The sequence below is a fragment of the Melanotaenia boesemani genome, chromosome 16 (genome assembly GCF_017639745.1).
Source record: "Melanotaenia boesemani isolate fMelBoe1 chromosome 16, fMelBoe1.pri, whole genome shotgun sequence".
Lineage (NCBI taxonomy): Eukaryota > Metazoa > Chordata > Actinopteri > Atheriniformes > Melanotaeniidae > Melanotaenia > Melanotaenia boesemani.
Genome location: NC_055697.1, coordinates 15,103,855 through 15,130,537, shown reverse-complemented (window position 1 = coordinate 15,130,537; position 26,683 = coordinate 15,103,855). Strand labels below are relative to the sequence as shown.

Here is a 26,683-nt window from a genome sequence, read left to right as displayed (position 1 = left end):
CACTGCAGCATGGAATTCACAAAGCTGTTGTTAAATGTATCAGGAACCTTTGGGATGAATGAGATCATATCTTCGGGGGAAAATTCTTGTATATTCTCTACTCTGTCTTTCATTTCATCTTCTGACACGTCTTCCCCAGTGATGGCATTTTCAGAAATATCTCTGGCATCTTCATCTGTATTTGCCAGAAAAGTTGCTTGTCTGCCTTCCTTAGCATGGTTACCTGTCAGGTTTTCTGCTTCCAAAAGACTGTTTTCTGTCCCTGATGTTTCGCTTGTGTTATCAGTAGAATCTTGACTGGAAGATGTTTCCAAGATTTGACTGGAAGATTCTTGTGAAAAATCATCTGTTGTTGCAACATTGTTTCTATATTCATTTATGTCACATTCGTGCACCAAGGGTTCATCTGTCATGACGTTAAAAATTCCATGCTGCCAAGCAACTTTGTCCTTCCATATTGCCATAGCAACCAGAGGCATAAATTTTACATTGATCTGATAATAAAAAACATATCTTATATATATATTTATGTTTCTCATACACACACACACACACACACACACACACACACACACACACACACACACACACACACACACACACACACACACACATATATATATATATATTATATATATATATATATATATATATATATATATATATATATATATATATATATATATGTATGTATATATATATATAAACTTTGACTATGATTGCAAGCTTATAAAAAGCTTGCAATCATAGTCAAAGTCCGATTTCTCTCATTTAAAAAAGATGTTGGTATAAAAGGCTTACAAACAAAAACAGTATCTGCTTGCATTTTAAAGAATCGTGTTATTTCTCGGGGTTTCATGCATGATTAGATTTATTATTCAGAAAACATTTAGGGCTGCATCCAGGTCTACGGACGCACAGAAATGTGGAAAATTCAAAGGCTAGCTGTTGCGTTCAGGGCGCCTCCTGCAGGTGAGTGTTTGAGCCCTGTAACAAACATGGCAGCTGCAGTCAGAATGCGGACGTGGAGCTGTCCAACCAGTGGAGTTTTCTGTCCATGGCTGGTCTTTTTTGTAGTTTTTATCAATACTGTAAATGAAGCTGATGCCGTGCCAGAGACGGGGCAATGGAAAATCACAGTTGTTAATGTGAGTATCAATCAGAAACACTTAAATAACTGCAGAGCCCTTAGCTAACGTTAGCCTTATCAGCCTTGTTATGGTCGCTCGCTGTCAGCTGTGAGTGTTGTGAGTCGTGTACTTTGTCCTTCAGCAATTGTCTTTAGCCACATAGGTGCGACTTGCTGTTATTAACATAGTTTAATAAGATGCGCTTATCAGAAGAAGAGAAAGATTTCAGCTAATTGGCTGTTAGTCTTGTACTGAATGGCTAATATGCACTTCAAGGTTAGCTGATGGCTAACTAACCAGCTCCAGTTTAAGATCACCAGAGAATCTGCTATTTCGCTAGCTCTGAGAAACCCGTTATATCTTCGATCTATGCAAACGAACCACCATCTTAGCTTAGATATTCAATACTTGATTAGATGGTGTCACCATCCTACTACATATAATGGCGTTCATATATTTTAAAGCCCACGCTTTCAAGCGCGGCCCCACTCTTGTTTAACAGTTGCTAGGTTTAGTCCAAGGACAAGTGAAAAGCCTTGATCCATAATTTAAGCGCTGAGAAGTTTCAGTTTCCTCAATGTCTATCTGGTTGCAGTATTAGGTGTGCTCAGCTGCAGGATCTAATCTGAACAAATAACAAACCAACTCATACCTGAAGGTGGAATAAACCATGTGGACAACAGTGTGTGTTTATTTTAATGACAGGTCTTGTCCCCTAATGTGCAGATAGCAACAAACCTGATTTGCTTTAACTTTGAAACAACTAGTAAACAAGCCACAGTAAGTCTTGATCAAAGAGTAATCCCTTACTGCAGTGTACTTCACAAACCTGTTTAATATTCTGCAGACCTCAAGGCCACTTCTGTTCAGGAAATCCATGTTTAAAGGCACTGACATCGAATTGCAAGGTAAGACATGACCAACATTTGCTCATGACCTGTCACATAAATGCTGCATTAAAACCAGTTTTCTTCATCTTTTAGTTTCGTCTTCTGGTTGTCCAGAGGGAGTGACTTTTACTATCCACTGGCTTTTAAAATATTACCCCTGCTACAATGAATTCAACAATGTTGAAGTAAGTACAAATACCTCATGTCACCCTATTTGTCAGGCTGTTGATTGTCTGGATGTGATTGTTTTTGATTGCTGAATTGTGACTGTCTGTAGGAGATGTATGAAAGGACACCTCTTAGCCGTGGGGAGAGTCTGGATCCAAATCCCCTTGGACAAGGAGAGTACATCGAACACATACACAGCCCAGTAACATGTAACTGTGATCCTCACTCTTGTTCAATGCTCAAAGTGAGTTTGTTTTTCTACTCGCCTCAGCATGGTCAAGACACTTGATATAACATTTATTATCTCTCAACATTGTGATACCATCTGTTTTTCAGAAAGCCAAAGCAGAGCCACGTCGCTCCGGTCCCCCTGTTGAGAATGAAGCCTTTGTAAGACAACTGAAGCTTCTGTTTATTACAGAAGTGGGAAATTGCATGTTATTCGACATCTAATTGTGTTTTAAGTCTCTACTTTGTGTTTTAGTCTATACTTAGCATCTTATGTTTGTCAAGTGTTTATTTTGTGCCGTTTTCTTGCCGATCAAACATTTTTGATCATCTCTGTACTGCTTTTGCAATACTGCAGGATGTAAATCACACCAAATGGATTACTGAGGAGTATGATATGAAGAACAATAGTATTATCATCAAAGAGAACGTCATTGCCACCACATGGAGGGATGGGCCCTATCTGCTCATTGTTAAGATTGTATCTAGTAAAGAGGAGGCCAAATGGAATTTAACAGGTGTGAGCAACTAATTTATTTGTTGACTGTCATTTAATCACTTTTTTTTGTATAGTTTTGACTATCAAACTTTGTAACAGGACTGAAAATAATTTAGATTTTATCAGTGTTTTTCTGATTCTTCTTCCTGAGTCCAATCCCAGTTGATTCCTAGGTTTTCATCCAAACAACAAAAAGAGCCTAACGTTTAGAAAACGAAAATATATATATGTATTTAAGAGTATTTTCTTATTGATTTTTTTTATTTAATTTTTCAATTTCTAATCCAACTTGTTAGTAATTCTATAAAGATTATCACAACCTACTAGTACCACAAGCATATCTTAATGTTTCAGGAAACCCTGTTATACTTCATTTGTCTGATGTTAAGACTCTTTTTTTTCTTTTTTTTTTTTCAGTTAATGTGGAGATGAAAGGCAACCGCGGCTACCTTTCTGTCACAGATTGGCCTCTGAAGATTGTAAGTATATAACTTTAGAAAGTCTTTTATAACTATATTGTTTCTTTTTTTTTTTTTTTTTTTTGTTTCATAACAGAAAATTGTATTTTGAGGGGTAGATGTTATTTTCTTTTCTGAGCTGGTCATTTACAGTGTAGTACAGAGTCAGAAGATATACTGACTATGTTTTGATAGCATTAAAATCACCTGCACAGAACCAAAAGAACTTTTAACTTGTGAGTACATAGACACAGAACATGTGAGGCTGTCCTGGAGTGTCTGGCACTCTGACATCAGGCGTAAATCCTTTCAGCCCTGTTGGTTGTGTGGTAGGATTGCACTTGCTTCCCAAAAGATCCTATCAGACTGGTATCTGGGAAATTTGAAGGCTGTGTGAGCACTTTTTTCATGTTCTCTGAGACTTTTAGAGGAATGCTCTGGTCATGAGTGAAGTGTGTCTGGTTTGCAAAAATCTTGCATGGATGCCAAGATGGCAGTTTCCCAAGACAAGATGAGCAAAGTTACTCTCGTTATCAGTCAGTGGTTTTATTGTTGTTGCCTGTTCTCGTTCATGACAATAGTTGCCTTTCTTTTTTTTTCTTTTTTTTTTTTTTTACAACAATTTCAGTAAAAAGAAGCTCAAGCATGTATTTTGTTAACATGCAGCTTTATAATGAGATTTAAAATTTGAGGTAATTGGTCTCCAGTTAATCAAGAAAAACTGCTTCCATATGTGATTTGTTTATAGACTGATCTCTCACCGTCTGTTTGTAGTTCTACATGGTAATGTGCGTAGTGTACATCCTGTACGCCCTGCTGTGGTTTATCTGGGCAGCCTGCTACTGGAAAGATCTGCTGAGGATCCAGTTCTGGATAGCGGGCGTCATATTCCTTGGGATGGTGGAGAAGGCGGTGTTCTGTGCCGAGTATGAAAACACTAATAACGTAGGCAATGCTTGTAAGTATCTGAAAATATTTTAACTGTTGTCATTTGAGGTAGTTACTTTTTTAAATGTTTTTTTTTTAAATCTTTATTTTTTTTCTTTAGCTCCAGGCTTGTTGATTTTTGCCGAGTTAGTCTCCGCCCTCAAAAGGACTTTGGCTCGATTGCTTGTCATCATCGTCAGTCTAGGCTATGGTATTGTAAAGTACGTCAACTCAACACAAATCTTTTATTTGTAAATGTTAAAAAACCCTATAATTTCAAAACGTATCAAACCATTAACTTCTTTCCTTTTTCTGTTTTCTCTTTTAAGGCCTCGACTAGGAACTGTGATGCACAGAGTTGTGGGACTCGGTGTCCTCTACTTTGCCTTCGCTAGCATTGAAGGTGTCCTCAGGATTATAGGGGTGAGTTATGTTCTCTGATTATTTTCTCTAATTGAAATTAGTATTTACATATGTTGCTAAAATACGCTTTCTACTATATTATATTCCGAAGCTGACTATGCTCAGAGCAATGTCTTGCTTTTCAGATTAATTCGTATCTTTCCAAACAAAAAGTTATCAATAATAATAAGCGAAGGGAAGCCAAACAAATCCCCAACTTGGGGAAGTTCTGATCAGCCAGTGTGAGATAATCAGTGAGCCAGCTGTTTTACAGCTGCTTAGTTGATAAATAAGTCACATTTAGCTCTATTAAAGGTTCTTAATTATTTGTCAGATTGTGTTAGACTTGACATCACATTTTGTAAATTTTCCTGACTTTTTTTGGCACCAAAAATCAAGGGTCGAGACAGTGGTCCTGCACTCATTACAGAAATTGTTCTGGCTGTGTTTGAATCCTGCGCCATCTGGTTTATATCCTTCCAGTGTGACCATCAGCTGCAATAATCAGTAGTCATTATGTTTTAAAGCAGGGGCACCCAAGTCCGGTCCTCGAGATATACCATCCTGCAACTTTTCGATGGAACCCTTCTCCAACACACCTGAATCAAATGACTGGCTCGTTACCTCTGCAGAGCTGAATGACATGCAGATGACTTCTGACTCAAGCGTGTTGGAGAAGGGTTGCATCTAAAAGTTGCAGGGTGGTAGATCTTGAGGACCGAACTTGGGAACCCCTGTTTTAACTGTTTTAATTTTAACAGGAAAATGATATTTTTGTTAATGAACTGGGTTTGGGGTTTAATGATTTGCTTCTTTTTTTGTGCTCAGGTGAAAGGTCCTACCTTTATTACCTATTTTGCCTGTGAAACCCCCCCCCCCCCCCAAAAAAAAAAAAAAATTTCTTGCTTTCTTTGTGTCCTTTGGTCCTGCTCTGTTATAGGCAAAAGACTCTGATTTGGCCCTGTTGGCCAACATTCCCCTGGCTCTGCTTGACTCCTCTTTATGCTGGTGGATATCCTTTTGTGCACCTTCAGCCTTTCCCTGTGTGGTTCCCTTCTGCTCTTCACCACCCCCACACACAAAGAACACATTAAAACAGGAGATGGTGATCAGCAGTTGTCTTTCCCTTTTCCCCAGATAATTGGCAGTTTAAGTAAAATTTAGTGGAAAGAAATTTTGCATTTAATTAAAAATGAATTTTTTTTTTAGAAATTTTAAGGGCTGCTTTTGTTTGGGTTGATGGTTTAACTGCTCTTAAAGTCTCTATCCTCACTTCTTTCCCTGCATAATAAATAATATATGATTAACATTTTATCCAATGTATAATATCAGATGGAACAAAGAAAGAAATACATGCTTGGAAACAGGAATTTCAGCAATACTTTAAAATAGAAAACCAACAATCCAATTAGAATTAAAAAAAAAAAAAATGAGAAGTTAAAAATAATTTTGGAAACCACAGACACTGTCCTATTGGCTAAATAGAAGAGAGATCATCCATGTTGGCATTTGTGATGTCAAAATACTACACTGTTGTATGGGGAGCGTCTGTAAAAACACAAGTAAAGCTGAACCATTTATACAGATAGTCGAACAAAATATGCTGTGAGTATAGTATATTTTAGGAAAAAAAGGGCATGGCTCCATAGTAAGAAATCCCCATTGCTAAGCTGACTTGCCGGTAGTCCAGACCTATCTACCGAAAATATTTCCCATTATAAACCCATGAAGCTGCTGAAATCCTCTATCAGCCATGAAAGGGGGAAAAATGAAACCAACATTTACTTTTCTCAGTCTTTAAACTTTTACTGTTGTTAAAAGAAGAGATCCTGCAATACAGCTGAAAAAATGCTGCTATAAATATGTGTATATGTGCTGCTAGCACTGAATTTGAATTAAGCATATATTTTTAATAATTAATAAACTAACTAAAAATAACAAAGTTATTGATATACATCAGCTTGTCAGCAACTTGTTTTCAGTATCAACATTTGAATATTTAGTTTATTCTTTATTAAATGCAGGGTTTAAATGATTTTTGAATAATGGATTTACAATCAATGATTTACACCAACTTTTATTTTTTTAAATAAAAAAGGTGATTGCATAAATTAGTCATGGAAACAAAAGTGGACACCAAGTAATGTTGAAACATACATATACAGTCCATTCATTTTCACATAACGCATTCAAAATTGTAGTTTTACATTGTTTTTAATGCATAGAGTGCTAGAGGTAAAGGGATCAATTATCCTTTTTTTTTTTTTTTTTTTAAATACTGACTTTGCAAAAATATTCTTTAAGTTGTGTTAAATATATTTTATTTAAAATGTATGCTTACATGTAGAGAACCTGAAAAAAATCTTAAGAAGCATAGTTTCTATGTAATTCTGCTGTGTTTCCCTTGACTGCCACTAACATCTTTGTCAGCCTCGCACAAACCATCAAGACTCTGAAGCTGAGGAGAAACCCTGTAAAGTTGTCTCTCTACAGGCATTTTACAAACACGTTAATATTTGCTGTCATCGGTAAGTGCTGCAACTACAAATACACGGTAATAGTAAAAAGTACATTCTGGGTTTGTTGTTGTGGATTCCACTTAGTTGTGCGTTTATCCCAGTGAGACCTAGAGAAGCAGACATTCACACGGTATCAGTAGAATTTCACATCGTATCCTCTTCTCCTTAAGCTTCTATCATTTTTCTGGGTTGGACAACGAAAAAGTTTCGATTAGCAGATTGCCAGTCTGTGAGTATGGTTTTGCATTTTCATAAGTTGTGCACGTATGTGCCATATAAATTTTTTTTCTTGATCACTGGATTTGTTTTTTTTTTTTTTTTTTTTTTTTAAGGATTGGATTGAGAATTGGGTAGAAGATGCTTTCTGGAGGTTCTTGTTCTCTGTTATTCTGCTTGTCATTATGTTTTTATGGCGACCATCTGCAAATAACCAAAGGCAAGTTGTGCACGCAGACTATTAAATCTTCCACCATTGACTCAGAAAATTAATTGATCATTGCTCTGTTTCAACAGGTATGCTTTCACACCACTCATTGATGACACAGATGATGAGGAGATTGAGGAGTTCATTGCCTCTGCAAACATCGGTACAGTAAAACTGAAGGAGCAATATCCCAAAAAAAATTAGTGTTGCACATGAATGTGTACAAACTAACAGTCTGTGAGTTTTAAACTGAACAATGTTGTTTTAAACTGATAAACATAAAGTGAGTGCTGCGCTTTCTTATGGTGTTGAAAGAAGTTCTTGTTGAAAACAAACACACACACCCGGCTACTAGACCTTTACTATGATTTCACTACCAGACACAGGTATATACATCCATGATGACATTATTTATTATTATTTACTAGTTGATTTATCGGCAAAAATGCAAAGAGACATAGAGGTCATATATAACCACTTATGTTTTTTTGCATATAGATTATATAACTTTAAGGTAATTTGCAGCTCTTGACCCGGTTTCTGCTCTTTTATTATTAACAAGCACAAATATATAGAAGTCACAATTTTACACATATGTTAAAATTATAATTTAAGTTTTAAAGAGGAATATTGGACAATCTGAAGTTAAAGAATGAGTCTACCTGCAGTGGTTCATTTTAATTGTTGACATGCATAGAACTGTGCAGCAACATTGCCAATGCAGACAAATGTATAGACAGCCATACAAAAATTTGACAAGTTGCATATAAAAACCAAAGATGGTTTCAGAGGAGAACGATTTTAAAGAAATTAAAAAGTAAATACTACAAAGGCAAAGCTAGGGCCTGCCAGCAGAATTTGAAGGACTTAATATAAGTGTTGGAACAGCAGACAGCGCTATGTGTGTTATAACACTAGATCACCTTTTGCTAAGGCTTTGGCGATGACAGCTGCACTTTCACCCCCTCTGTCATCATCTCTGCCACTAAATATGATTCTACACCACATTTCGTCATGCCTAACTTTGTTTTGTTTTTTTTTTCTGCTTTTGTTTTTTTTGGTATCTGGTTTAAAAGTAATAAAAGAGGGAATTTTTTCCATAAAATACTTTTAAATTAGGTCAGAATATCAAATGGCGAACCATGAACATGAACTAGTGTGAATTGAACTTTGAACTAGATCTTGTAAAGTATCATCTTGCACAAACTGTCCAAAACACTGATCTGTCACTCACTCGTTAATTTTTTTCCCCTTTTATTTTAAAATATTTCTTTTTTTTTTCCCTCCCCAGCTGACGGAATAAAGATGAGAGCATCTAAAGGTGAAGCAAATGGTACAGCAAAGCCTGCAGAAACAAACCCAGTAAGTAACACAGCTACAATTTGTGTTAATTTGTTTAACTTATTCATATTTAGAATAAAAGTAGTTTAAACTTTTCTGTCCAAACGTCTGCTTTCAGCAGATGGCAGTATTTACTGATTTTATTTTTCTACTTGTCCAGGATGAAGACTTGAAGTGGGTGGAGGATAACATTCCTAGCTCTCTTACTGATGTGTAAGCATCCTTTAAAACACACAGAATTATTTGTGCATCATGGTATTTTCAGATAAGGCATGTGTGATTGTGACAGAGTTGCTTTTATATGTTTTGTCATCTCAGAGCTCTTCCAGTCCTGCTGGACTCAGATGAGGTATGCAAAACAGGACACATACACAACATAATTTTATTTAACCAGACACATCATACACATAAATGAAAATTAAATCATTTTAACAAAAAGAGTGAGATTCACAACATTTTTGATATTAGGAATCCATTTTGCTTTATAGGTCTAAGTGCAAACTCAACAGTGATTTGTGGGTATTTACATTCAAATTGGAGGAAGCGTTTAGAAAGGACTTTATCTATAGTGCCCGAAGTCTGCAACTGAGGACATTAAAGATTTTTGCCAGAGCTTTGTTACAGCTGGCTTCACTTGTGTTTTGCTTGTATATCTTTCCACCTTTTAGTTTTGCCATCAGGGGGGTAAAGCTTGGTGAGACTGAGATCCAGGGACTCACAGGCATAGCAGAGAATTCCTCTTATTTACCATCCATAACTGCTGGGTTGCTGAGAGTATGTTATAGGTTATAGGTCAGAGCTTCCCGGTCCTGCTCCTGAGAACCCACTGCCCTGCTTGTTTTTGAGGGTTCCTTGATTCTCTGATGTTTGCTAATTATCTTGCTACATTGAATAAAATTAGCAATATCAGTGGTCTGGAAATTCTTCATTTGAAAAAGCTCAGGTGCTTAGAGCTCTTTTCGCTGTAGACAAAAGCCACTAAAATCTGTTTGTTTTCGGTGAAGGCCAGGTATAGATGGGTTTCAGTCCTGCGTCAAATGACTCTGCAGCAGTTGCACACTAAGCTGCAAGAGGGAGTTTTAGTAGTTTCAAATCATGTTTATATGTATGACACATAGGCTCTAAAACTGACATGGATAGAAGGAGCCGCTGGATGTCAATTTGTTTAGGGCTGGCTCGTGCAGTCCAACTAAAAGTAATGATCTATTTTTCTCAGAAAGTCGTACTTAGAAGAAAGTGATCTTCCACAACTTGTAGGATTATGCCACCCCTGCTGTTTAAGTGTTTTTTTTCTGGGAGGTAATACCAGTTACTCTTGTTCTTAGTGTTTTTGTGTAGCCTTCACTGAAATAAGGGCAACTTTGCTGCTACTGTAAGTTGAAAAGAAGCCAATTTTATTGTATTAGTGAATGGATCTGCATAAAAAAACAAAATCAAACAAACCAAATAACCCAAAAAAAAGAGAAAACACTGAAATGGTGTAACATTGACTGCAGAAAGTGAAGCTCAGTGAAGGGCAAAATGTGCCCTTTCCAGTCTGAATAAGATTTTTGCCGGTTAGAAAATGTGTAATTTTAATTTGCTTATTATTCACCAGGAAATCATGACGACCAAGTATGAGATGTCCAAGCTGGAGTGAAGCGAAACATTTCCAGCCGTTGGCTGACATGAAGGGAGAATGTAGCAGCTGCCCCTGACTCTGAAGCAGCGTTTTCGCTGGGATTTCCTGCTGGATGGTGCACGAGAGCCATTTCATTTTTCAGGGGATGCTACTTCACAGGGTGGTGCAGGCAACAGTTCCAGGAGGACCTCTGCTAATTTTACTCATCTTTATATATTCTACCAGAGAAAACATTTCACTGACCAACATGCTCACCATCTCCTTCGTTTGATCACTTCTGATTTATCCAAAGAGATTTTCCTTTTATATAAACTGTATATTTATTTCTTTTTATATACACATGTTTTATCAGAGATCTGAATTTGGGCCTCATGCATAAAAATACTTTCAAACAGATAAAAAGTCTTCTTGAGAATACCTAGATGTCATTGATGGGTTGTAATATCTTAGAGGATTATATATGACAAGCTATAAAATTGAAAAGACCCCTTTTCTTCAATTAATGAGTAAAAATTATTTATTGAGGTTATTTTTACAGCCAAAAGACAGAATCTTTACTGCAGTGTGATCATCGCTTACCTTTTTAGTCAGGATGTTTCTTTATATCTATACACACATATATCCAAATAGAACCGACATGTTTTCAGAAATTGGGCTAATATTCATTTGGCTGATTGTGAGAAGCACAGTTTTTACCAGAATGAAAAGTCAGGGAAATGGAAACTTTCAAACTGAAACACTGGAACTCCGACTAGATTTATTTGCTCCTGTGCACTTTTTTTTTTTAATCAAAGCTGTGCCTACATGTTAGTCTTGTGCGAGGCCTAATCCGTTCAGCTACTAGGAACTTTTTGAATGATGGTCTTTTCTTTTCTTTTTTTTACCACTAAAACAGTCTAAGAGATGATATTGTGATAATCTGAGAAAGATTTTTGTACAACTTGAGTTCAACAGGGTTAGTTCAGTCGTGTGGGATTTGGGTTTACAGTTATGTTTTGATACTACTGTATGGCTGTGGATGGGCAGATTTATTGTCCTTTGAAATAAACAGCAATGTGCTGTACATCTGATGCAGAGTTATTTCATTATTTATTTGCATTTCAAGTGTACTTTTAAGTTAATGGGCGTTAACAGTTATCTGTGTTTACTGTGTGTTTACAGTGATTTCATCTGCAAACTGCAGCTTATGTTTTTTTTTTTTTTCATTTTTCAAAGAAAATCACTTTTGCATTCAGAGTCACTTTAATAACGTCCATGTTCTTTCATTAAAGTCTTAATTTTTTTATTTAATTTTGAAAATGGCTGGCCTGTTCTTGTCGGTGTGTGTTTGGAGTTGGTATGCTGTCATCCTTGTGTGTTGTCTTGAATAAATTTAACAGCAGAACTTGTAATTTAGTCTGTCTTGATGATTCCATGTTATAAGATGTTAAATGGGTTTTGTGGTTAGCACAGGCTGATCACCTAAATGGAGTTATAATGTCCATGTTGCATTTTTTGGGCTAGTTGGAAACCTGGAAGTATTTTTGCTTATGATGGAACGCTTTTGCTCTGTTACATAAAACTGCAGACACCTGCAACTGACCTTGGATTGTTTGTACAGATGGATTTTGACTGATTCTTGTTATTTCATTAATTCTGCAAGTGAAGAAGTGTTTGTATAAGAGGACTCTTTCTTTTTCTTTCTTTTTACTTTTCCTTACAGGTGTCATGAATAACTGGGTTTGAGCTTTTTATACCAGAGGTTTTCTTCTCTTCCTTCTCAGGAAGTGTGTACCCTACGCTCAGATTAAAAACTATTGAATTCAGAAGAATGTTTCTTGATCTTTGATTTACAGTATTTGGAAATGTAAAAAAAACAAACCTGTACTTACTATAGTTGTGAAATTTCTGCATCTGTTTTAAGGGGGAGAAAACAGAATTATCGAACAGCTCTTGGTAAAAGTTAGTGAATTATTAAAGGACAACAAATGAAAATGAATGAAGCTTTTTAGTCCAATTTAGAGGTGAACAAAATTACACACACTTTAAAAATGAGTTAAATCCTAGACTGGTCAAGTTGGAATCTTATTTCTGTTTGTTGGTGCTACTAAATGTCCTTTTTAACCAGTACCATGTATATAATTTAGTTGGTGTTGCCAAGTGTTTAAATTATAGTGGCCCTTATACTTGATGTTATTTCTACTACTTGTTTTCGTGTCCATTTTAATGCAGCTCAGAACTGACATTAACAATAAGCAGGCAACAAATGTTGCATAAACCCTTAACCAACACCAGATCAAATGGTCTTGAAATAATACAGGATCAAAAGAGAGCTGAAAGAAAACCTTAGAAAAGTTTAGAAAAACAAATGATAATCTTGTCAAATATTTCTGCAGGCTACTGGATCATACTGAATATCTGTTGTTTGAGTTATTTTGTAGACTTCACTGTTTCTTTGCCATGAAAACAAGTGAAAACAACACTGCTGAGGTTGTCTCCCAGATTTTACTGGATGTTTTTTCTGAGTACTCTCCAGTAAATGGCTTATTTTAAGTAGCTCAACGCTCTCCAGCTGTCTCCATTAATAGCCTTCCACCTGGGAATGGATGAAACTTCAAACAGCCTGAGTACAACATGGCAATGTGCAGGTACCTGGTATATTTATCAGTAGCACTAAGGCACATAGTCATATTCAGAGCAGAGTGTAACATCAGGGCATGTGTTGTGATTCTCACCATCCACTCCTGTCTGGAAGCATGTAGCTTCTCTGGCCCCTTTGATTGCAAAGTAAACCCCAGGATGGAGACATGAGAGGAGGACCCAGTGAAGCAGGTTAAGAGAACACATGTGGTGCGCATTAGCCTCTTTACTTTTTCTCTAACAAACACAAACACTATGATGTGATTTTATATGTTACAGGTGACGTTCTTTCTGGTAAGACATGTGGTGCTTTGACTTTTATCGCCCATGAACATTTGCTTCAGGGGTTGCGTTATGGGTTTTCATCCCTTCATTGAGAAACCCTTTTGTAGCCATCCAGCCTTCATTTATCAACTATGCATAGTTTGCATTTCAGTTATTAAAATGCACTCCTGTTGGCTGTTGAATGAAAACAAGCATTGCCACGAGGATATTTAATAGCCTGCTGTTTAGCATCAAGAGAGATGGTTCTAACAAATGCTGAAATGTTGAACTGACTTTATTTCAGTATGTTGAGGAAATTAGAATTCCAGATAAATTGTGTAACATATTGGCAAGCTTGCCAAATTACCGTTGATTCAGATTATAATGAGACTATTTCTGGCTAACATACAGCATATGAGTCAGAGAATAGACCAGATGCAGTACTGCAGCTATTGTTTAAAAAAAATCCCTTAGCATTGTTAATGTTGCCTTAAATGAAGCAAGCTCGTACAAAAACACAAATATACAATATATGATCAAAGATAAACATGTTGCCTACAGTATGCTATACTGTAAAAAACATTTCCAATAAATTAGAGCCACAGGAGCACTAAAGTCATAAAGAGATGTATTTTAAAGTGAGGGCATTTCATCAGCTGTGGGGCCTAAATCCTGAGCTCAGACATTATGCTTTTCTTTAGCTAGACCTTGTAAATATGCAAACCTAATATCAGCATTCAGAGGAGCAATTTTATCTTTTTTTTAAAAAACAATATATTTGCTATTGAATAAATGTTGGATTGTGACTGCCAAACCAAACTGTGAAAGGGGATAAAGAGACGGTTTTATTCAACATGGTGCCCATCGCCTATTTTTCCTTGTTCCTCTTCAGGTTTCAGTCTCTAGTCTTCCTACTCTTCCAACCATGTTCTCAGAAATTGTAGGGTGAAACCAGAACATGAACCCTTGCCACGTGCTTGGCCTGAAAGGTGCGGTCGGAGTACTCTGACATGTCCACGTCCACGCTGATCTCCTGCGGCCCGTGAAGCTGCTGCACCAGTATCAGCTCACCCGTCTGTCTGTCTGAACGCTGCATCACAAAGGTGCCTCTGGAGTTTCCGCCCGCTATGCCGAAGCGTAGGCTATCTGGCCCAGTACGGCCGGGGGCGGCAGCGGTTGCCATGCGGAACAGTGTGGCAGGAGTCTGCAGGTTGGAGGGCAGGGACAGGTAGTGAAAGGACACAGTCTTTGGAGCCAGGTGGCAGGAACGGCTGTGCATGGGGCAGGGGTTTCTCTCACACTGACTGCAGAACAGAAGGGCAGCAAAATGAAGCATTTAGTAAGCAATACATGTTTTTTTTTTTCTTTTTTTAAATGACAGAAAATAGTTTATTTCTTTGTGACTAAAGAGAATGGACACATACAGTACCCATCAAAAGTTTGGACATTTGACAGAAAGAACTGTTGTTTTAAATAAATACTTAAGTTAATACACAACAACTGCGGTTCTTAAAGTTGTTTACTTTTATATGCAATTTATTTTAATTTGTTGTATATGTGAGCACCTATTTTCTTTATATACTCCACTTTAAGACAAACCAAAAGCTAACTGGATTGAATATGCACACTAACATCAGCACATTTATCTAATCCAAGTAATTTTTTAAGCTTAAAATGTAGAATATTTATACTACAGCTGGGACACAGCTTCTGTTTTACTCAATTCCTTGTCTCCCCCATGTTTCAATTATTTTTCCAAATATTTATCCATTCCCTTTTGCTGGTATTGGAGCGGGACTTCACAGCGTTGATGGTTCAGTAGCAACAGACAGAACTTTGTTTCATGCTCTTCAGTGAGTCAGCTTGGTGTTGACTGGCAATACGAATATGGAAGTGGTAATGTTTCAGAAGTCAGAACACTGAAATGGTTCAATAGAAAAAAGAATAAACAATGAGATCTCATGAGGTTGTTCTGCTGAGCTTGTCACAAGTCATTTGAAATTAGTTATGATAGTTTGTATTTAATTTGCCAAATGCACTGTTCGCAAATTCTAACTATGCTTAAAAAAGTTTAAATGAAAAGGTATTTCATTTGAGGCAAACTGCTATTGGACACACACAGATGCCACTTCAGAAGTAAAATCGATGTTATTAGAGCCAGCCTTATATCTCAACAAAATGTTGGTTTAACATATAATTGTTTTTATTCGAGGAAACACTGGAAAGTTTTGTCCTGGTTGATGAACCAGCAATGGTTAAAGCCCCTTTTGAAGAAAAGTAATATAGATCCAAAAAGTCTTGATGACTACTAACCTGTATCCAACTTATCGTTTTATCATGCTTTTATTTCTAGTAGAATAGATTACTGTAATGCCCTGACCTCTGGTCCCACAAAAAATATTCTAAACCTACAGTTACTCCAGAACTCAGTGGCACGTGTTCTGACCAGCAGGCAAGATCACATTACACCAGTTTTAAAATTGCTGCATTGGCTCCCCGTGTGATTCAGGATTGATTTTAAGGTTCTTTAAGTTGTTTTATGGTCTTGGGGCTTCTTATTTATCTGACCTGATTTTAAATTATGAGCCCTCTCAGGCCCTCGCTATATTTTGTTCCATGTCTGTAGAACAAACAAGGAACAAAACATAGCTGAATCTTATTTTATTTATATATTTATTTTATTTTTATTTATTTTTTTTGTTTGATTTAGTATTTTTTAAACTATTTATTTATTCATTTATATATATGTATTTTACTTATTTAATTATGCACTTATTTATGTGCTTACTTATTTTTTTATATTTGCTTTTGTTGTTCTTATTTTTTCTCATTGTTATTAGGTTTATTTGTTATAATTTTCAACTCCAGTGTTGTGAACTCCAGTGAATAAGTTCAGCACATTTAGGATGCTGGAAAACTTGATGTCTATACATTCTACAGCTGATATCAAGTCCTCTTCTGTTCATTGGACACACACTTAATTCAGCCTTCAGGCAGAGAAAATATAGAATAAATCGACCAAGATGCATAATGTCATGTTATACCTGATACATCCCCGTGTCAAAGTGATTTCAAAATGCCCAACTTTACAGTGGAAATGAAAAAGTTTAAAGCCTGGGTAACAGAATAGTTTTGCTTTGATAGCTTATTTTTTCCACTTCATGATCGTTGCAGGTCAATGAATTTTTAACGAGCTTGTTTATTTCAACTGTACTAAGGTTTTAAGTCATGCAGAATTGACTAAAGATGCAGTAGATAAATGTCAAACCAACAGCTTCATGATGACTGGTTCACAAACAACTGTGGAACATCGCTGTGGCTGCATCCATTGCTTTTGCCTTCAGAACCAGAGCTCAGCAGTTACCCTGGTGAGTTCAGTGTTATTTTTACAAACATCACTGATGAGCAAAATTAGCTAAATCTGTCCCAGCTTGTATGAAACTCTAAGTAGTTCAGCTGGGAGCCCTAAGGCAGTTACAGATATGAGCATTTTGACCTCATATTGTATATGCTGGGTCACTGGAGTGGATTACATACACACCTGAACATGGCAAACATCAGTTTTATTACAGTTTTTCTTGCTTTAACATTTAAAAAAAAAAGTCCATCAGGCACCTATTAATGTCTGGGTTTTATTTAGCTCATCTGAAACATAATTTCTTTCTAATATATGAAAGATGTGATGCTTTTATTTTTTCAAGAAATATTTGACAAAAATCACAAATAACATAACAAACTGCATTTATGTTTATTTACTTACAAGGGAGATGTCTTGACATAGCTAATGTTGCCATGAGAGCGGGGACACTCTGGGTTGACACACTGAAAGCCTCCCCCTGTGTTGATACAAGTTGTCCCTCGGCTACAGTTGTGCTGCTGGCTTAAACATTCGTCCACATCTGGAAGACAAAGCAGCAGAGGCATGTAAGAATGAGAACTTGCCAGACTGACTCTGTGCTTCCTGGTTACCACAGTCTGGGCAATGGGTGTGCTCCTCTTTATTTATTTATTTTTAGTCTCCCACAAATGCCTCATGTCCTAAAGATCCCTTATGCTATTAAAAGGGTTAGGTCATGTATTCAAATAGAAAGTACTGTAAGTTCAAATGGTAAAAGTAAAAGAGGTCTGAGGCAGACAGACACCTTTGCTAAAAATAAAATTGCTGCTGCTAAGGGCTCCTTGTCTTACTAAAACATAACTATACCTAGCTGGAAATGCATACTTAGTCAGATCTCCAGCCAAGGCACTGTGAATAAACAACCTTGTTGCTTACCTTCACAGCTCTGCCCGTCAGCAAGCAATTTGTAACCACTGGGGCAAGAGCAATGGTATGAGCCTGGCACATTCACACACTCGTGGACACAAAGTTTTCCTCCTTGGTCGAGCCGGTACACCTCACATTCATTTACATCTGTTAAGAAACAGAGAAAAAAGTGCACATAAAGAACAGGTTACAAATGAGGGAATATTTAGAGTATAGAAACCCATAAGCTTCGACTATGCTTTCACTATGACCTGAGTCCAAAATCTGTTGTTTCTAGTCTGTGAGAATGTTATGAGTATTTAGACTGCACCTTTTATACAAGGATCTTGTAAACTCATTTAGAAATATTACTTATGCAATTAAAGGGCTTAAAAAAAACAACTGAACTGTGACCTACATGCATGTTAATCTGTATGTGACCTCTCAAGAAGATTATTTTGTTTGTCCAAGACTGGTTCCACATTTTTTGGCAATCCATAGGAGAAAAAGATTTCAGCATTCAGGAATATTTTTCCCTGTAAAGTTTCTAAAACATCTGCTATTTGCCATCCAACGATGTGTTGAGCAAGGGGGCCCAAGGGGAGCTGCTCTGTTGCTGACCTCACTTTCCTATGAAGAGCAGCAGCAAAAAGAGAATTTCCCCACAGGGATCATTTAAGTTAACACATAATTACCGCTCACCCTGACAGATACTGTTGTCAGAGGTGCCACTCATGTGAAAGCCTGCGTCACAGCTGCAGTGTTGGGCTTGGTTCACCTGGGCACAGCGAGGCCTCCGGCTAAATGCTGGATCATTCATAACACTCCACTCTGGTGGTGCTGTGTTAGGGGATACAATAAGATAGTTGGATTAGAATGGCATGCAAACACAAATAAACCTTGTGACTCAGATGTTACCTCTGTGGCACTGACCTGTCTGGGTTTGGTGCTGGCAGTGAGAGCCACTCCAGTTTTGGGGGCAGGTACATTTATACTGGTTCACACCCTCCACACAGGTACCTCCATTCTGGCAAGGATTACTTGCACACTCACCTATATCTACAGACACAAAAGAGAATTTTTTTTTTTGCTGTGGTAAACATGTTACGAAATTTGCAGCTTCTTCACTGGTCTCCAGTCATTTCCAGTTTAAACCACATGTGCTCGTCTTTAAAAGGAAACAGCTGCAAAACTGTCCAGTCACATTAAAGATATTTCCTTTCAATAGACGTATTTCCAAATAACAAATTTTAAAAGTTTCATTGCTACTTTTGACAGTGTTTCAACAATTCCTCATATCATTTTCCAGCCAGTGTCCAGAGATATATGAACCTTCTTGATATGTGTACTATAATGATGAGAGTTAATATTGTACTTGATAAGGTTATTAGATGGAATGCAAATCACATGTGCAGCCCAAGCTATGAATCAGCATAAAAGGAATGATAAAATCAGGCCATCTTAAAGACATGTTTGGAGAAGTATAAAAGTCCTCTGTAGAAGTCCAACGATGGTCCACCCGTTCACTGGATAACTTGGATAACTTATATCCAGGACTAAGTATATGTACTATGGGAAAAGTCTGTTCAGAAAATGCAGATTCGGCACAAGTAATCTGCATTTTCTGAGTTAAATATTCAAGTTTTGTCTAGCTTTGTGAAAAGATTAAAATGAAGGCATAATACCTTACTACTATCACATATTTTATGTTTCAGTGCTTCCCTTTCTGCATCTGTTCATAAAATATATGAGCAGAAATGCTGTTATACTTTTATGCATAATCATTTGTAGTTTTGGAAACTTTTTTTTCTGTAGCATCTAATTAACTGTATGTAAAGTGGTGATATTGTAAATAGTTGTGTCTGTAAAAAACAGCAGAGTAGGCAATGGTCATTATTGCAATGTAATGGACACATCTCAGCTGGTATGAAGTACAGTCTGTTATGTAACCCATTGATGATAAGTTTATTGTTATAATGGGATGACACTTAACCTGTGGCAAAACTACAACCTGATCTATGTTTCTGTGAAAGACTCAGAGTTTTCCAGATGTAAAAACTTATGAAGCAGCCTCTACTCTTTGAAATCCAGTGCTGAGCCAGCAATTTACCAGATGAAAACTAGTTTCTTTCATTTTTATTTGGCTTCTTCAGGGACCTCCTTTGGGTCATGACCTTAAAAGATCTGCTGCACTCAGACAGATATATTTAAATTCCTCTTAGTTTAATTTATTTATTTATTTATTTATTTTTTTTTTTTTTTGCTTTCTTTCAATACTACTTTTTGAGCATGACTAAATTTAGCTCTCCTATGCTGAGGTGGAAAACATGAACAGGGGTAATACTGTGCAGTCAACCCCTCTTATGTTGTTTTAACCAGTCATGTCAATAAAAGTATGCACATGTTGTACTGTGTGTGCCAGTTGAAATTTTTTGGAGGAGTGCCACCATTGCATGCTGAGCTATCAATAGCATGCTCAGCATACTTCTGAGCTATCAGACCATAGTTTGGGTATAATAGCTGGCTCTAACCATGTCCAGACTCTTGTCAAAGACTCAGAGACACAGAAGGAATGGGGTGGCGGCTTATCTTACAGTAGCCCAACCAGTGCAGTATGTGAGGAGTGAAAAACCTGGAGGGTAAGGTACCCCACAGTGGAATGCAGTACAGGTGTTTTTCTGTGTTCAGAGACATTTAATGCCAATTTAACGAGTGCTTCATTCAGTGTGCTGCAGAGCTCCAGACACTAATGAATAGATCTTTTCTTTCCCTGCTATATCTGTGTTAGGGGAGCTCAGTTTGGCTTTTAAGCCAATGTTTCTCTCTGCCTGCCTTTAAAGCACTGCTGAAGCACGGCCACCCTGTATGGGTGTGTGGAATTTTAGATTAAGGTGAATGATTTTTTTATATATATATTCTAGTCCTATATTGTTACATCAAATTATATATAATAAGTAGTTGATTTTTTTCATGTGAAGAAACCTTCCTACTACTGCAGCCAAACTGCATTCCTCCCATGATCCTAAACTGAGTCTTGTTTCAAACCCGGTCCAAACTGAGGACGTGTGGTGGATCAATAAATCTGTAATTGCTGTGACTTTCCTAGTAAGCTATTGCTCACCTTTACAAACTGCACTGACACCAGTCCAGGTGCCATTGTCCCGGCAAACTCGCGTAGCAGAACCTACAAGATGGTAGCCCTGGGAACAAGTGAAGTGAACTTCATGTCCAACAAAGTACTTTGAGCCAAACTTTGTTCCGTGAGCAGGGGCTTCCAGGGAGGGGCAGGTGGTGGGAGCTGTGGGAGTAAGAAAAAGAGCACGAGAGGAAGGCTGGTCACATGTGGAATAAGCCTCCCAACATCCTCTGGCATTCTTTGCCTGGGGATATACACGTGTCACTGGGCAGTGCCGGGCCTTCATGGGAAACAGCGTTTTAAATGCCTCATTTACAGTCAGCCAGCACAGTATGGGCCGCTGTTATGGGTCAGCTTTGCACCAGCAGTCAAAGATCATTCTCTTCATTTTGCTCTGGAAAGTTAAAGGAAGGCAAATAATTATTTCACAAAACACTAAGCATCCATTACCTTCTTAAAAACTTTTATTAAACTGCTTAGCTTCCACCAACTTAAAATGATGCAGTAAAAGGTTTCCAACTCCTCCTGTCCAAAGAGGCAACAGTGAACTTCAGTTGCTTTATGACATGGCCAGACATGACATGAGCTTGACTCAACTATCTCACTAGCAGAGGAAGCATCCCCATAATATTTTTCTGCATAACCATTTATACCACACTGTAAAACAATCTCTTACAAGTGAATGTAATTTACTACATATGTTACTTTAGTAAAAGTATAAAATTAGCATCATGGGAATCAACTTAAAAAGTTTAAATTTACTTATTAAATAAAGGTATAAGAAATCATGGTATAAAACCATTTCACTGTTACAGCATTATATAATCACATTTTTAATACTCATTCAATACAGGCTAGCTATTACTAATTCACTGTTTTTTTAACTTGTAATTTCTTGATGTTTTAGTGCAAAATAAAGCAGTCAGATAAAAGCAATGATGCCCCCTGAGATGTGGAAGGAAGTGTAAAAGAAAAGAAAATAGAAAAGTTGTGTACAACCTCAAATCTGTAGTTAAGTACCGTAGTTAAGTAAATGTCATAATTCAAGGTTGACATTTACTATATAATCCGACTATTGATATGATAAATTTAGGATTTGTTCCCGATCTGAGAAAGGGGTGTAATTATCTTTCTTTTCATCTTTCTTTTTTGTTGTGGTTTTATTGCTGTAAATATAAAATATCAACCTCTTCCTGTGTTGCATAATATTCTCTGTAGAGTTTTATGGGCTGGACTGGTCCATCACTAACAACTTGGTCTCAGTGTCTGCTGCCAAGCAACACAATTCCTCAAATCCACTTCCTCTGTCAAGTACCCAGTTCTGTAACTGAGAAGGCCTTGAACTATTGAATGAATCTATTATGCTTGAATACAAAAGGCAGCGTCTGGCTTTCTGTTGTCAATCACTGAGGGAAAACTTGTTTGAAGATCAACTTCAAACAAATGTTTCTAAAATAATGTTAATTTGATACTTTGCAATCTTATTTTGCTCTTGACTTTGCTAAATTACTGAATAATAACCTCTGTCATGTCATGCATATGAAACTATAAAGAGCATGGATTGCAAACTAAATGGATTCCAAGAACAATTTTTGTGAAATAAATGGGTAAAAGAATGAAATGCATCACAATCAAATAATGCTCAACTTAAAGCAACCATATACTTTGTGAATAACTGGTGGAGTGAATTTCAACTTTTATAGTACTATATCTAGTTTTATATCGTGTTGTTAGGTGTGCTGATGTTACAGGATCCAGCTAAAAGGTGTATATTAAAAAGAACATCTGTATTATACTGTTTAATTTACAACACCAACTTTTAAAAAGTCGTGATTGTTGTACAAAATGTCAATTAAAAACAAACTGCAATGATTCACATATCTCATAAGCCAGAAGTTTGCTCACAACAGAACACAGAAAACATTTCAAATGTTCAACATGAAACATTTGATTATTTCTTGCTAAATATTTGCTAATCTTAAACTATATAGCGGAGCACATTTAAAATAAAAAAAAATTGGGATAGGAACAAGAAAAAGCTGGAAAGGTAGTGGTACAGTGAAAAACAGGTCAGTAACATTACTCAGGACAAAAGAAGCACCTTGAAGAGGAAGAGTCTCTCTGACACAACTATGGGAAGCGGCTCGGCAGTCTGTAAAAAGCCATGTCTACAAATTGTGGAGCAATTTCCAAATAATGCTCCTTCATTAAAAATTTAATTTCAAATTTAAAAGACTTTCAATATTCCATCATGCACGGCACATAGTATCTTCAGAGGATTCTGAGAATCTGAAGACATCTCTGTGCAAAAAGGACACAGCCAAAAATTAATATTGGATGGCAGTGATCTTCAGCCCTCAGGCAGCACTGCATTAAAAACAGGCAGGATTCTGTCTGGGCTTAGGAACACTTCCCAAAATCAAAGAGAAATTTTTCTATGTCTGTGCACACAGTTTGTCGTGCCAGCCACAAATGTAGGTCAAACCTCTGTCATGACAAGAAGAAGCCGTAGATCAACACAACAGAGAAATGTTCCTATCTTCTCTGGACTGAGTTAAAGTTGAAAGCTACTTTGTGGTGAAACAAATCAAAATTTGAATTTACTTTTGGAAATCATGGATGTAGCATCCCCCAGACAAAAATAGATAAGTTTATCAGTGCTTACTTTAGAAGCCTGTATGTTAGTGGTTTAGGGCTCCATGAGAATCTATGACAATGGCAACTGGCACATCTGGAAAGACACCATCAGTCCTGAAAGATATATACCAGTTTCAGAGCAACAGCTCCCACCCCGTTTATGCACTTTTTAGGGAAAGCTTTGCTTATTTTAGCAAGACAGTCCTGAACCAAATGCTTGCAATGGATGGCTTATAATAGAAAAATCTGGATGCTAGACTGCCCTGCCTGCAGTCCAAACCTTTCACCAATAAAACATTTGGCACATCATGTAATGCAGATGGACAAAGAAGACCCCGGATTGATGAGCAGCTACAATCCTATGTCGGGCAATGGTGGAACAACATTGCTCTCCCAAAGCCGCAGCAGCTAGTCTCTTCAGTTCCCAGATGCTGTTAAAAGAGAGGTGGATGCTGCTTTATGGTAAAATATCACCCTGTCCCAAATTCTTTGAGAAATGCTGCTTTCATCAATTCAAGATGAGCTAATATTTTTCTCACTTTCAGCATTTGGTTCATGAGATTTGCTAACGTTTGCATTCTGTTTTTATATATTCTGGTAATTTTTGTATCATTCATTTTGGCTGACTGTCACTACTGTGGCTGAGAGGGACACTTACATCAAACATTCATTGAAATAAACAGCTTTTCATGCTGTACCAGGCCAAAATATTTACAACAGAAGGGCCTACAACAACCACGATGATGATGATCGTGACTACGGCCATGAAGTGGAGGTGAATTTGTTGTCTCTTGATTACTCACCGGCTGACTGGTCAGCTTGAGGCAACTTGGAGACAGAGTTTTGAAGCGATGCCAGTTTTGACTTCATTATCCTAAGGCCCTCTGTAAACCGTATCTCCTGGCCTTTTAAGAACTTCTCCATTTGACGCAGCACTCCAACCACCTGGTGTTTATCCATACAGGTCTGTTAACAAAGAATGGGGACCGTGAGCAGAATTAGCAGTTATAAAACAGTCTTGAACATTTAAAAATGTTTAAGAATCCAGGAAGGAAAATGAGCACAGGACAAAAGGTTACCTCAGTTTAATGGAGGCAAAATCTAAAACATAAGCGGTGAGTGAGCAGCTGTGGAGAATGATGTAATTTAACTTTAATACATGTTTTTTGTAGGCACACTGCTGCTATGGTTACAAGGTTTTCACTGAAATTTAAGGCATAGCCTACTATGAAATGTTTTGACGTGCCTGACAAAGAACTCCCCATGAGCTATTTTACTCAAAACTATTACCTTCCAGTATCACAAGACCTCACTATGCTCCTGTGTGAGATACTCTGTGTTCCTCTCTCCTTCATCTCTTTTCATTCACAACTCCAGTCACAGCTGGACAAAAGCTGTCTGGCAGATGTCAGTGGAACCTAAGTCCAAAATGCTGTTCCTCTGTATATTTTGCATGGCTGTAGGAAGGCACATGTTCATTGGATAACACTGAATGGGCAAACTCAAAATAGCATGGGTGCCACAGGCAGTTACTTTAGGGAGAACGCATGTCCAAGCCATTACAGAGTTCCTTAAAGAAAGTGCCCCTAAACCCTCCAGGAGAGTTTATCAATCACATGCTCATTGGAACAATTTCTCTGAGCAGCATACTTTAAATTCCTCCTCTGGCATTTGGAAAGCTTTGTACAATATTAGCTAGCTTCAGTACTTTAAAAGTGCAGTAGTTAGACTTTGCTGTGCTCATTTTACCTGCCCCAGGCAAAGGGGAAATACCACCAGCTGACAAGACATGAGAGGATTCATATCCAGATGTAACATTTTTCCTTCTTTCGCTCTTTTTTTTATTTTTCTTTGCAGTTATCAAACAATCATCACAAGAGAGACTAAACTTAAAATGAAACCCATGTCTCATGATTGCAGATGCTGGATGGAGGCTGGATAAAATGCTAAAACAATAAAACTGTGCTATACTGTAAAATGGGTCACTGAAAATAAGGACATGGCTTACTTTTCAATTATGAATACACCCAAAATATTACATTTCTTTGTCACATTTTAAAAACAAACACTGGTATTTAATAATGACATGCAGTGTAGTAAACCCATCTGTCCACATGGCACATTCTTGGACATGCTTAAAGTAAAACTGCTCCTACCTGAATAGCGGCATGACTGCACTGGACAGCTGTCAAACACAGCAAGAGTAAACACCTGCGTCGAAAAGAAAGTGCCATTTCTGAGAGTCCTGCTACAAACAACTTAACACTGCCTACTGATGATATCTAAAATGCTTCTTTTGTTATGGTGCATTAATAAAATTCCCATAAAACAACGTTTTTTTGTTAAATTCAGTCAGCTCGTGCCAGAAGAGTGAAAGATGCTCATCAGGTGCTCGAGACAGAGATGCGCAACAGTCTCTGTTCTCTTGGAAAGTTTTGCCTCTGAGCTCTGCACGCTACCTTGGTCTCCTTCAGCAAGAATCCCTCCCACTGAGATACTCCAACCTTTTTTCCCCCCATACATTTCTCTGTTGCTGACAAGGAAATCACACAAGAAATAGTGTGAGGATGAAGTCCCAGTAAGCATATTACCTATCTGGTTACACGACCGCGAAGTGTTTCCCTTTTCCCTTTATCTGTAATAAATTACAGATAACCTCCATTAAAATAAAAAGCCACTGTATGTTTTTTTTTTTAATTTTTTTTTTTTTTATTGAATTGCTAAAATTTTACCTAAAAAATGCAAAGTCACAGCCAAATCAGTTTCAGGTTAATCTTTTCAGTAGATCATTTGGTGTTTGTGGATATGCTACTGTACAAACATTTATAAAGTTTGAGCTCCACATTGAACTAAAAACAAAATGTTTTCCTTGTGGACTTCATTTGAAGGGGCGGAGCGACACCTGCTGGTTCATGACAGGACTGCACAAGCGCGTGAAACTGAGAATTGCGCGCTAACTTCAGCCAGTCGCTGTTAAAAAAAAGAAAACGGGGTAAGATATTGGTGCTGATAAAGCGATATAGATATTGAAAAAGCTTTGCAGTCTAAAAATACATAATAGATTTTGTCGTTATTACGATGTAATACACACAAATAAGAGAAAATGCGCGTGGTACTTGCACCTCATCTTTGCAAACATTGAAATGGACTGACGTTGATTTTAACCAATAGAAGGTG

General features: G+C 37.2%; 2 protein-coding genes across 5 annotated transcripts; one reads left to right on the top strand and one right to left on the bottom strand.

Moving 5' to 3' along the window:
* Positions 1 to 971: 971 nt before the first annotated feature.
* tmem87b (transmembrane protein 87B) lies at positions 972 to 11,856 on the top strand. 4 transcript variants are annotated; one of them, XM_042009920.1, is made up of 19 exons: positions 972 to 1,148; positions 1,978 to 2,038; positions 2,114 to 2,205; positions 2,298 to 2,432; positions 2,525 to 2,578; positions 2,775 to 2,934; positions 3,333 to 3,394; positions 4,148 to 4,331; positions 4,422 to 4,521; positions 4,630 to 4,723; positions 5,643 to 5,714; positions 7,122 to 7,230; positions 7,392 to 7,450; positions 7,554 to 7,657; positions 7,735 to 7,808; positions 8,937 to 9,007; positions 9,147 to 9,199; positions 9,305 to 9,335; positions 10,584 to 11,856. In XM_042009920.1, exons 1-19 carry the CDS (start codon positions 999 to 1,001, stop codon positions 10,623 to 10,625), a joined length of 1,707 nt encoding a protein of 568 aa, XP_041865854.1. In that variant the 5' UTR covers positions 972 to 998; the 3' UTR covers positions 10,626 to 11,856. The 4 variants fall into 4 exon arrangements, with proteins under 4 accessions (XP_041865854.1, XP_041865852.1, XP_041865851.1 ...); XM_042009918.1 differs by having other exon boundaries at positions 976 to 1,148; positions 2,525 to 2,569; XM_042009917.1 differs by lacking the exon at positions 5,643 to 5,714 and adding an exon at positions 5,102 to 5,173 and having other exon boundaries at positions 976 to 1,148.
* Positions 11,857 to 13,767: 1,911 nt separating this feature from the next.
* LOC121655346 (fibulin-7) lies at positions 13,768 to 26,675 on the bottom strand. The gene is made up of 9 exons (XM_042009921.1): positions 26,629 to 26,675; positions 25,663 to 26,476; positions 24,310 to 24,472; positions 20,855 to 21,031; positions 18,667 to 18,792; positions 18,436 to 18,573; positions 17,764 to 17,901; positions 17,251 to 17,389; positions 13,768 to 14,794 (listed from the first exon to the last, which is right to left on the bottom strand). The coding sequence occupies exons 2-9, from the start codon at positions 25,738 to 25,740 to the stop codon at positions 14,422 to 14,424; spliced, it is 1,332 nt and encodes a 443-aa protein (XP_041865855.1). The 5' UTR covers positions 25,741 to 26,476; positions 26,629 to 26,675; the 3' UTR covers positions 13,768 to 14,421.
* Positions 26,676 to 26,683: the final 8 nt, after the last annotated feature.